This window comes from Ursus arctos, unplaced genomic scaffold (assembly GCF_023065955.2).
Source record: "Ursus arctos isolate Adak ecotype North America unplaced genomic scaffold, UrsArc2.0 scaffold_15, whole genome shotgun sequence".
NCBI lineage: Eukaryota > Metazoa > Chordata > Mammalia > Carnivora > Ursidae > Ursus > Ursus arctos.
This window is the reverse complement of record NW_026622819.1, coordinates 55,996,867-56,008,953: the sequence shown is the minus strand read 5'-3', so window position 1 is coordinate 56,008,953 and position 12,087 is coordinate 55,996,867. Positions and strand designations below refer to the sequence as shown.

The 12,087-nt window shown below is 53.8% G+C and overlaps 1 protein-coding gene across 1 annotated transcript in view; it reads left to right on the top strand.

The window, feature by feature from the left end:
* SLIT3 (slit guidance ligand 3) overlaps nucleotides 1-12,087 on the top strand; it is a 594,031-nt gene that overhangs the window by 572,758 nt on the left and 9,186 nt on the right. Inside the window, exons 30-32 of the mRNA XM_026510940.4 lie at nucleotides 1,953-2,090; nucleotides 3,606-3,846; nucleotides 5,608-5,738. Coding sequence (XP_026366725.3) covers nucleotides 1,953-2,090; nucleotides 3,606-3,846; nucleotides 5,608-5,738 — 510 coding nt within the window. The remainder of the gene's footprint in view (nucleotides 1-1,952; nucleotides 2,091-3,605; nucleotides 3,847-5,607; nucleotides 5,739-12,087) is intronic.

Genomic DNA, 12,087 nt, shown 5'->3' with positions numbered 1-12,087 from the left:
TGATATGAACACTGAAATCTCAATGTACCAAAACCCGGAAAAGAAGGACAGAAACCCATGACCGCGGGAGTCACAGTGACAGAAACGCAGATCGTGATGATTACCGCGCCGGGGACGTACTGTGCGTCGGGCACCGCGGCCGATCTCCCATAAGGCTCCGCGGTCTCGGGCTGTAAAAACAACTGCCCGCTCCCTGGCTGGGGCTGAGGTGCCGCGCGGTGAAGCAAGCCACCCAGGCTCTCGCACGCGGAAACAGCCGGCGCTGCGAGCCGATCCGGGCCCTGCTGACTTATTAGCTAACTCGGGAGACTCCTGATGTCCTGGGACCAAGGACGTCACTTGGTTACGCCCCCTTAGCCAGAATCAAAAAATCATATACCAAACAAAATCATCTCAGCCTTACATTTTAGAAGAAAGGCGAGGGGAAACATTTGAGAACATGGGGGAATGCACGCTATACCCCCAGGTGCTTCTCTTCAGCAGATGAAGAAACGGTGGGCAGATCGTCGCTATGGGAAGCGAGGTGCGGGATCCGGCAGCAGCCGCGTCCCAGGGCAGCTTGGTGGGAAGTGCTGATTCCCAGGCCCTGCCCAGACTCCCTGATCAGCACTTAACCGGGATCCCCGGGAGCTTTGTTGGAGAAGCACAGGCGTGGAGCGGGCTGTGGCGCTGTCAGGAAGGACCGAGCACATTCGCCTCCAGACCTGCATGCTGTCTACGAGGGAGCATGGCTCCCGACTCCTCATGGAGCCTCCTGGGCCCCCTGGACCCCGTGCCTGACAGGCTGTAGCTTAGCTGCAGGCACTGAGTGGCCACTGTTGCCTCCGAGAGGCTCATGCGGCTTGAACTGCTGCAGGTACTCCCTAGAAGGCAGGGGACACGAAGACAGACGCCTCCAGGGCCAGACTTAACACCAGTAGGGTACTGAGCACATACCCCCACAAGAGGCTTGCCCGATCTGCTTAAAAACTGGGGTGGAGCGTGGGCTAGGACATGAAAGTCTGCACTTTCTGGGGCAGCAGGAGGTCACATATTTCAAATTTACCCTTCAAATAAGTAAAGGTGAACAGGTCAGATCTTAGCCGATTTTGGTTTCTGAATGCAGGCTCAGTGGATCCTCAGATTCTAGAACTCGTCCTCCAGCGACACCCCACCCCCAAGCGCCTTACCCAGCCACGAACCCACTACACACACCATGCTCCGCCAACCAACCCCAACGATGCTCGGATCCACTTGTCATTCCACTCTACCCACTCCTACAGGGGGAGGAGCGAGGAGAGGGAGGAGGGAGCACAGCCCCTTTGTCCTGATGCTTCTCGGGTCAGGCTCCAATGTCCATGTACTCAGAGCTCTTGCTTCCCCCTCTCTCCGTCCCACCTTCCTCCTCTGACCTGGGTAGGCTGTGCTTATTATTATGCTCCACCCAGTAGAATTCAGCTGGTGGCCCAAAGAGGTACCCAGGCTCCAGGCCTGCGGGAGGCAGAAGCGCCCGGAAGTGTCTGTGCTCACGTGTGTCTGGGTGTACATCCGCACACCTGTGAGTAATGCAGTGCCTTCAGGTCTGTTTCTTGCTGGGACCCTGGCACAGTGTCACCCAGACAGAGGAGCCCAGGGCTGCATGTTCCAGGCTCACGCTCAGGGAGGCCAGTGTGGACCGGGGTGCACCTGGGCCAGCAGGTGGTGGGGCTGCAGTGCCCACCGCTCTCACAAAGGAGCCACGTGTCAGCAGCGCCGCTGCCAGCTCCTAAACACAGGAGCCCCCACATGACGCAAGCAGACATCAGCTTGCAAGGACCCAGAGCCCACGGATGGCTGGTGAAGCTGACCATGGGCCAGGCTTCGGGGACCCATCGAGAAGTGAGGGACTTGGGAATGTGGGTACACAGACAAGACAGGAGGCCCCCCAGAAGCCGGCCTGGCCCCCAGAACAGCCTTGCTCTGCTGTGTTCCAGGTGCGAATGTCTCCCCGGCTACAGCGGGAAGCTCTGTGAGGTGGACGACGACGACTGTGTGGCCCACCGGTGCCGCCACGGGGCCCAGTGCGTGGATGCAGTCAACAGCTACACGTGCATCTGCCCCCAGGGCTTCAGGTATGGTGGAGGGGTGCCTCAGGAAGGGGCCTACAGGCTGGGGGACTGGCAGGCTAAGGCAGGCAGGGTGGAGACCCACTCCTAGGCAGCGCTAGCCCTGGGCCTCCTGGGTCTCCTTGGGAGGTCAGCCCTTCCATGTCCGAGAGCAGATGCTGTTAAGCCCATGTTATAGTCAGAAGAGCCATCCAGGGCAACTGGGTGGGAGTTGGACTTAGGATCCAGCTCACGTGATGTCAAGCTTGGCCACGATTCCTTCCAACGGGAGATGCTACCGTCTCGGAGCTCAGCTTACAGGGTGGGGGTAGTCACATGGCCACACTGGCAGGGATCTTCTCTTTAGGCTGGACAACAAAAACACTATTGTGCCCTAATGGTAGAAAAATGGAAGTAAATGGGAGAGCTTAGGGTTAACCCCTGGAATCAGTGAAACCAGAAGAGACAGAGGGAATGGGAGGCACTGGCAGGTGGTCAGGAGAGGTCCGAGGGGTATGTGGAAGGAGAGGCTGGGTTCCAGCCCTGGCGCCCACACTGACTGGAAGGGAAAGGCGCAGGGGGTGCTGGAGGGGAGGCAGGGACCAGCCTTAAGGTGGGGGGAGGGGTGACAGGTTGGGGCTGTTCGATGTACCTTAGTACTCACTGCATGGCATAAACCCAGCTATGCAAATGGCCCTTGATCACGGTCTCTGAGAAGGAATCATGAAGAAGTCCAGTTTTCCCAACCCTGGTTGAGACCATCTACATGAGGCTTGTGAAAATATAAATTCCTGAGCCCCACCCCAGAGCTACTAAATTAGAATGGAGGACAGGGGAGCGGGGACAAGGGGCTAGGAATCTGTGCTTTGTTTTAGGGTCTTAAGTTGTGGTAGGACACCTGTAACGCGGGGTTTACACCTGCAGCATGTGGAAGCGTGCAGCTCCGCAGCAGTAAGGGCACTTGCTCTGTCCCTCAGCCAACGCCGCCATCCGTCTCCAGAGCTTTTGAGTCTCGCAAAACTGAAACTCTGCATCCATTACACACTCCCTTCCCAAGCCCCCTCCCCCGGCCACCTCCATTCTACTTCCTGACCCAATTTAAAGGTGACCACTCTGAGTACCTCATGTAAGTGGAACCATACAGTATTTGCATGTTCGTGACTGCTTTATTTCACTAGGCATGATGTCCTCAAGGTTCACCCACCTTGTAACAGGCATCAGAATGACCTTTTTTAAGGCTCAATAATATTCCATTATATGTCTGTGCCACGTTTTGTCCATTTGCAAATTTATCCCAGATGATTCTGATGACACGAGATGTGGGGACCGGCACCCTCATCCAACCCTATTATTGTAAAAACAGGGAAATGGGGGTTAGAGAAGGAAAGGGCTTGCCCCAGTTGTTGGGAAGGCTGGAACAAGTCCCAGTCCCCATCTTTCTTCCCTCTCCCTGCTAATGGCTCTTCAGCCCAAAGACTCTGATTGTCTCCTCTTCACTGTCCTCCCCTCATCTCTCCCCCATCTTCTCTCCCCTCCTCCCAGTGGGCTCCTCTGTGAGCAGCCCCCACCCATGGTCCTGCTTCAGACCAGTCCCTGTGACCAGTACGAGTGCCAGAATGGGGCCCAGTGCATCGTGGTGCAGCAGGAGCCGACCTGCCGCTGCCCCCCAGGCTTTGCCGGCCCGAGGTGCGAGAAGCTCATCACCGTCAACTTCATAGGCAAAGACTCCTACGTGGAACTAGCCTCCGCCAAGGTCCGGCCCCAGGCCAACATCTCCCTGCAGGTGCGCTTCACTCCAACATGACCCAAGCCCCAACTGTTCTGAGAACAGCCGCTGTTCTTGGCTCTCACTGCAAATGGCAGCCCCTGCTCCCAGCCGCATCTGTTCATTTACCTAGAAAATATTCACTCAAATATTGTATGTCAGACACTGTGCTGGCAATGGGGACTCGATGGTGGACAAGACAGACAAAGCCCCTTGTCCAGGGCAAGGTACAAGCAGAGGGCCAGTGCCAGTCCTGGGTGTTGTGGGAGCACATGGGACAGAGAGCCTCACCTGCTGGGAAGAATGAGGAAGGCTCCCCAGAGGCAGTGATAACTAAACTGAGATCTGAAGGATGAGGAGGAGTCTGCCTGGAGAAGGATAGAAGGGTGAGGGGATGCCGTCTAGCCTGAGAGGTCAGCATGTACAAAGGCCCAGAGGCACACACAGGCAGGGCATTTTTCAGGGAATGGAAAACCATTTAGTAGGAACCAAATTCTTTTCCAACTAACTTCTTTCAGGTTCCCTACCTGTGGACCTGAGCACATTTATTCTAAGATGCATCTCTGGGTGACCTAAATGCTTCTGGGCGGGGTGGAGCAGGGACGGTATATGGTTGAGAAGCAGTAGACCCCTGCCTATCGGCTTGCTAGGGAGGAAGAACCCCAGAGACACAGCAAGAGGACGCAGGCCAGTTAGCGGCCCCTGCCACATGGCACTAACTAGGGCCCTGCTCCCCTCTCAGTTATGGCCGCACTGGCCCAGCTTTACGCTTACGGTGACAATTTTTATCCAACACAGATCCGCTGAGCGCCTCTGCATGCCAGGCCCCACTACAGGTAGGGGGGCTGCAGAGACGCACAGGACGGTCAAGCTGCCCCAGCTTGCAGAGCGGCAGGCCCGGCGGGCAGGCAGGCCTCTGAGATGGGGGCTGACCCTGGGCACACACGAGGAGGCGGCTCTGGCTGCCCTCAGCCTCTCCTGCGTTCTCCTCCGACCCAGGGACCTGAATGTTGGGTCCCAGCGAGCCAGAGCAGCACGTGCAGACATGCAGAGGTCCCATCAGACCATCTGATCCATTTCCAGTCCTTCAGGCTGCACTTGTGCTGGGTGGAGGGAGCTGACAGGCTAGTCACCTGCAGCCTCTGGGTGGCAACTTCTGAACCAGGGGCTTTCCGCCTTGACACCACATTAGAATCACCTGGAGAACTCCTAAAATGAGCTTTGCCTGGGCCCCACCCCCCAGAGATTCATATGGCGTTGGTTTGGGGTAAAGCCTAGACACCGGTGTTTTTAAAAATTCCCCAGATTGACTCTTAACACAGTGCCTAGTTCATAGTAAACACAGAATGAAATGGTAATTGTTAGCTTTTTATTTATAAATATTTTATTTTATACAGAGAGACTGAGGCCCTGAGAGGGACAAGGGTTTGGGTGGGATCACATTGTATTCTGGTGGGAGAGGCGATTAGAACTCAAGGCTCCTGACCCCACCCCCCACACAATAATATATCTTATATGTAATAATCTAATAATATTTATATACATAAAGGCACACGTGGGTCCTCAGTAAATACTTACTGAATTGAATTGTTCGATCAGCATTTGCTGGAGTGTAAGTATGCCCTCCTGGAAATTCCCAGGCTAGACAGAGGAACGAAATAGGGACGTGAATTCAGACCTGGGGTTCATCCAGAAGATGCCGCCTGGAAGAGGTCTCTGTGAGGTGGGGTTGGGGAGACTAGGCTTCAGGGGAGTCCTGACCCTCATGCCTCTCCCCAGGTGGCCACAGACAAGGACAACGGCATCCTTCTCTACAAGGGAGACAACGACCCCCTGGCGCTGGAGCTGTACCAGGGTCACGTGAGGCTCGTCTATGACAGTCTGAGCTCCCCACCAACCACGGTTTACAGGTAAGAACCACAGCCCCTCCCGCCAAGGCACGAGCGCCACACCTTCCTGAGTGCTTTCCGCTGCGAGACAAGATGCGAGGGGCCCCTCTGAAGCCCCTTCTCCCCGCCCCCTCCACACTCACACGCTTTGCCTGGCTCAGAGCTGCGGGTGGGACGGCTAGAGGCAGTGTTGGAGGAAGAGGCAGGAGATGAAGGCCCACCCTGCGGGGAGATGACACCTCATTACCATATAAGATAAATGGCCAGCTGGCTACTGTGCAGGAGCGCGTGCGCCAATGGGGATGAGGCTGCTTAATGAGGTGCCCTTTTCGAAATGTCATCCTAATCTTTTATTAGTTTAAGAAAGAAAACAGGGGGGATTAGCATGCAACTCAAGGGGAAGAAATCTCAGAGCACGAGGGAGCAGGACTATTCCTTAAGTGACTTTCAAACTGTTTTGAAGGATGGTTTTCCCCTAAACTTCAGTTTTTCCAACAGTCACCCTGATTTTTACGTTAAGCTATAAAAATATGGTCTGTCAGCTGTACTGTTCCTTAGCAGGCTACCTTACATCAGCTTTCAAATCTGCATACTCCTTACGTTCGGCTTCATCTTAAGTAATCTAGAGCCTAGGAAACTGCTCTCTCCTACAGCCCTTGTCAGGGAGCCAGTGGGCTGCGGGTTAGCACAGAGCCCTGGGGAGACCCCAGGCTCTTTCTGTCACCCATGGGAGCAACCCAGTGAAGGATGCCCATGCCTAGGTCTGCATGCCAAGCCTGGTGACAGACCCTTAGTGTCCTGCAGCTCACAGTCCTAAAGAGCCCAAGTCTCCCGAAATCCTGTATTTAAAATGGGTTTGTTTCCAGTCTTCTCGGTGGCAGCACCCGCTGTGCCCCAGCAGTGCGCTCTTTCACTCACTCAGTAAACATCTCCCAGACGCCTGTGTGGGCCGGGTCCTGGGCTAGGTATGGAGGACACACAGTTAAACAAAACACAATCCAGGGAAGAAGGCAGGTGTATAAACAAGCAACAGTCATAGAGGCAGAATAAAATAGGTGTCCCAGAAGAAACTGATACATGCTATGGGACATTGAAGGAGCAGACATTTCTGCTCAGAGGACCAGGGAAGGCTCCCTGGAGGAAGAGGTAAACATTTGAGCTGAAACTGGCTGACAAGCATTTCCACAGGTGGAGAAGTGAGCAGGCCCTTGGCGGGGGAGCGGGGAGACCCCCTCAGTATGCACAGAGCCATGCTGTGGGGGGCTGGGGTTAATGGAGCGCACAGAGTCACTGTGGTGACCTTTGGCCACCTAGGAAGACCTCCTCAGCCTCAGGGCCAGGGTGTCAAACCAAAGCTGTCAGGGGGCTGGCAGTTTGCAAAATTCTGCCCGCTGAGGCCCGCCGGGCAGCCCCCAGAGTGCGAATGAGCAGTCAGCACCCCCAGCGGGGATTTACAGGCCTGGAGCAGCTGGATTCTGAGGCTGCTTTATGGGGGTGCCTGGTTTTTTTCATCTGCCCAGCTGTAGTCGCAGGTGGGGGTGCTGGTACTTCAAGGTCCTACTCCAGGCCCTAGGGCAAACACACAGAAAAGCCTGTCTGAGCCCCTACCTGCCCCAGAATGGGAACAGGCTGACTATTCCTGAGTTCCGAGACTTGTCAGAGAGACTTCGGGCATTATTTCCTACCTGCAAGGCCAAGGGGCCAAGTAAGGGAACAGACTTGGGGAAAGTGGACTGTGGTAGCCTGGAGAGTATAGGCTTTGTCTGAAGGGGACTGCTGACCCCAGCTCCAGCAGATGATGCCATGTGGGAACACAGATCATCAAGAGACGCTAGAAACTCGGCGTTTCTATGTGAAATAGCTCAGTGTTTAAATGTGGGCCGCAAGACGGCTCTATTTAGCCCACCGGGCATGCTCCCTGAGTCTCAATGACCACAATCCCATCCACTGCCAAGGTCTCTGTCTCAGTTACCCCTCACCACAAGCCCCAGGCAAGCGTCATCACTCCTATTTTAGGGATGAGAAACATGATCTCAGATGAAGTCTTTGGCCCCAAAGCACAGAAGCCAGTAAAGCGGCAGAGCTGAGATTCAAACCCAGGTCAGGCTCCCAGAGAACCCACTCTCCCACCATGCTGGGGCCGGAAGGCCAGGGCTAGAGAGAGTGAGACCATGCAGCCATGGGCATGGGTAGGGGGCGGGGCAGGGGGCAGGTGTTGCTGCAGTCCGCTCCAGAGGTCTCAGGCTACTGCTTAGCTGAAATCCCGGGGACTATTTGGTCCTGTGAGGCTCTATCGCCACCTAGTGGCCAGAACTCAGCATCCAGGTGAACATGCCCAGTACCTGAAAGAATGACCGTTCACCCCACAGTGGAGTAGGGTTCTGTGGCTTAGGAGCTTGGGTTTCCATCTTGCCTCCACCACTTCCACTTTAAGACTGTGAGCTGGACACCTTACGTCTCTGAGCCTTAGGCCTCTTATTTCTAAAATGGAGAAAAAAACTATGTCCCCTGTGGGGGTTATGAGGGTTAAATAAGAGAATGCAGGTCAAGCGCTTACCACAGAGTAGCACAGTGCCTAGCCCTGTAAAGCACTCAATACATGCCCACTATTCGTATTAGAAGCAGAAGAGAGAGGCACCTGGCTCTCGGTCCATTAAGCGCCTGACTCTTGATCACAGCTCGGGTCTTCATCTCAGGGTTGTGAGCTCAAGCCCCATGTTGGGCCCCAACTGGGCAAGGAGCCTACTTTAAAGAAAAGAAAAAGAAGAAAAGAAGAGCACTTGACACACCCTCATGCCGTCCCAGACAGGAGCCACCCAGCTAGCTCTCCACGTCCAGTGCTGTCTGCCTCCCACCTGATGCCGGGTCATCTGGCCCGGTGGATACTGAGGAAGACTCTCAGAGCCCAGCTGATTTCCTCCCTATAAAATGGGGCTCGGGAGTGCCTTCCTCAGAGATGGTTATGAGCCAGTGGAAGCAGCCAGAAACCCAAAGCCCTGGGCAGCTGGAAGGTTATGAATCAGAAGAGCTCTTCCAGGGTCCACAAACCTGCTCCCCGACTCCGTCCCTCCTGCCACACCCAGCTCCTCCTAGCCCAGGGTCAGGGTGGAGGAGGTCATCGTTCCACCTCTGAGCACTTGCTAGGTATCAGGGACCATGTGTTGTCCATCCGAGGTCGACACCCGTACTCTCGCTGTCATGTGTAAGTGGAAACTCGGATTTACAGAGTGATGGGACTTGCTCAGGGCCCCTCAGTTGGAGGACCCGTGTGAGACCAGATCTCTCCAACTCCGGAGCATGAACTAGCAGAAGAATGTAGCTGGAGGAAGGGACCTGCACAGAACACGCCCTTGTGGGTATCAGAGGAGGCCCTCCACAGACCTAAGCGGCTGGGGCACCTGGGAGCCTAGCACTTAATCGGGGGCAGAAGGGGTGGCCTCACCGTCCTCTCTGCTCCTGCGGCTCCTACTAAACCACCGTCTCCAGGCCGCGGCCTTCCGTGGCGGTGCACTAGGGCCTGGCCAGCACAGGAACACAGGAAGGAAAGCAGCAGTGGGCTTGAGCCAGTGGCCAGGAAGAGGTTAGTGGGGTGTGTGTGTGTGTGTGTGTTTGCTGTGTCTGTGTTTATAATGGGAAAGTGGCTGCCTCAGACTGCATGAATTTTTATGTTGGAAGGGAATGCCAAGACCACCCACCCAGAGCCGCAGCCTCTCTACAACTCCCTCTGACAGGTGCCTGCCCCGCATTAGTTACACGGCTCGGGGATGGGGAGCCCATTCAGCACAGCGTCAGTCTACCCAATGGTTTGGGGACACAGCTGCATGTTCTTGCATGGATGTTTAAAAGCTGGGTGGGGACTCCAAGTCAGAAGCTTGTAGTCTCTGCACACCCGCCCTCACTCCCCCACCCACCATCAGCTCGTCTGCGGGAGCACGGGTCTGCTCACCACTTAGGGTAGTTGGAAGTTACTGAAAGAGAGCAGCTCTACCCTCATATGACTTCTTGGCTCCCATCACAAATGAGATCCTCAATGGACTCTTAGCTACCACTCCCCCCGCCCATTGCCCTATTTCTTGACCCCATCTTACACTGATATGTTGGTTGTTTGATTTAGAGGAAAGGCTAAGGAAATGTGAGCTTCGTGAGTGGACTGTTCCCCACTGATCCCTAGCACCGGGGACAATGTGGTTCATTTTTTTTTTTAAGATTTTATTTATTTGACAGAGAGACAGCGAGAGAGGGAACACAAGCAGGGGGAGCGGGAGAGGAAGAAGCAGGCTCCAGCGGAGGAGGGAGCCCGATGCGAGGCTCGATCCCAGGACCCCGGGATCACGCCCTGAGCCGAAGGCAGACGCTTAACGACTGAGCCCCAACAATGTGGTTCATAGTAGACATTCAGTGGGTGGGTGGATGGATGGATAAGAGATGGATGGTTGGAAGGGTAGATGATGGATGATGGATGGATACGAGGGAAGAGAAGTTCATGATGGGTTTGGGAGGGTCCTGAGCTCCTGCATGTCCCCCTCGACCACCACTTTCTCCCAGAGATCAGCAGCAGCAGGAGTCGCTAGGTTTACAGGCAATGGTAGGTTCTTACTGTTGTTAATAGTCCAGCTAACAGTAATGACAATGACTCACATTTTCCCAGTAATTTACAGTGGACAAAGCACTTTCAAGTACCTCCTCTGATTCCATCATCACGATAATTCTGTCAGGTTGTTCTCCCCTTTTACAGATGAGGAGACTGAGACCAGAGGGGTTCTGTTTCTGAGTGGTCACGGTCCTGCCAAGTAAGGGGCTAGGACAGACTATGCTTTCCCCACTCCACCCCAACTTAGCCTCTCTTCTCCCAAGTATTTTCCTCACCTCTTTGCTGAAATTCACTTCAGTCACCGAAGCCGTTCCTGCCACGTCTGGCACGGGATCCTCTTGTTGGAGCCGATTGGGGGATTCACCGGGAAAACCTCAAGTGGAGAGGGAGGCTCCGTATTCAGCACCCACAGCTGAATGGATAAGGCAGAGTTCAGCCACCCCTCAGAGAGCCCTTTTCAGAGAAGGAGTATTGTATTTCCAAATGCCCATCACCTGCACGCACTGCTCCCTCCCAGCCCCCAGCCGAGAATCGAATCGGGGGAAAGAGCAGAACTTTGGAAAAGTTTTGCCTATGCATTCTCTCTGGAACATACTAGCTGGGTGACCTCAGACAAATCCCTTCACCTCTCTGGGCCTCAGTCGTCTTATCTGTGAAATGGGATATCTGACACCGCTTTATAGAATTATGGTGAGGGTCAAATAATAGAGGAGAGCCATTCAGCACAGTGCCTGGCTCTTGTGTGTCATCAGCCCTCGCTGAGGGCCTGCTGGGACTGAGGGAGGCAGCACGGGAAAGGAGCAGACGTGTGGGCTTCGAAGCTAGACGTCTGTCCCTCAGTGGGCAGTCCTGCTCTAGTACTCACTAGTTGTGGGGACTTAGCATTATTTGACCTCCCTGAACTTCTGTTTCCTTGTCTTTTTTTTAAGATTTTATTTATTTGAGAGAGGGAGAGAGAGAGTACCAGTGGGGGCGAGGGGCGTTAGAGGGAGAAGCAAACTCTGTGCTGAGCAAGGAGCCCGATGCAGGACTAGATCCCAGGACCCTGAGATCAGGACCTGAGCCAAAGGCAGACGCTTAACCGACCGAGCCACCCAGGTGCCCGTTTCCTTGTTTCTGTAATGCTGTAAACGCGTGAAGCAGCATTTTACGGTACTACCAATCCACAGACGGTAAGCATGCTGCTGGAGGTGCGGGAGATGAATTTAGATGGACAAACTATTGACACTTTGAGATCCTTTTTTTTTCATATGTACTAGGAAAAATATAACCCTGGAATATTCTTCTCAGGGACAGTTTCCTTAGAACAATGCTAGCTTTATATCCTTACTCGCGTTTAAGGGGGGGAGTGGAGCAATTGAAGAAAAACATGTTAATAATGGTCCTAGTGGCATGACGTAGAGCAAAAATTAAGAAGGTGGTCTGAGGATGGAATTTGCTTAACTCTGTAAAATTCTAGAAAGAAATGCAAATAATATAACCAAATGCACTACCTGGCCCTAGACTGGATCTTGTACTGCAAGGGGAAAATGCTATAAAGATATTATTAGATCCACTGAAAAATTAAAATTCAGCCTGATTAGACACAAGCGTGGTACCAATGTTAAATTTACCGAAGTTGAAAATGCAGTGTACTTACGTGGGAGATTATCCATGTCCTTAGGAAATGCACACTGAGGCATCTGGGGATAAGGGTAAGGTATATGACTTTTAAAGGATTCAGAAAAACTATACGTGTATATATGTATATACATATAGATGTATGCATGTCTATGGAGA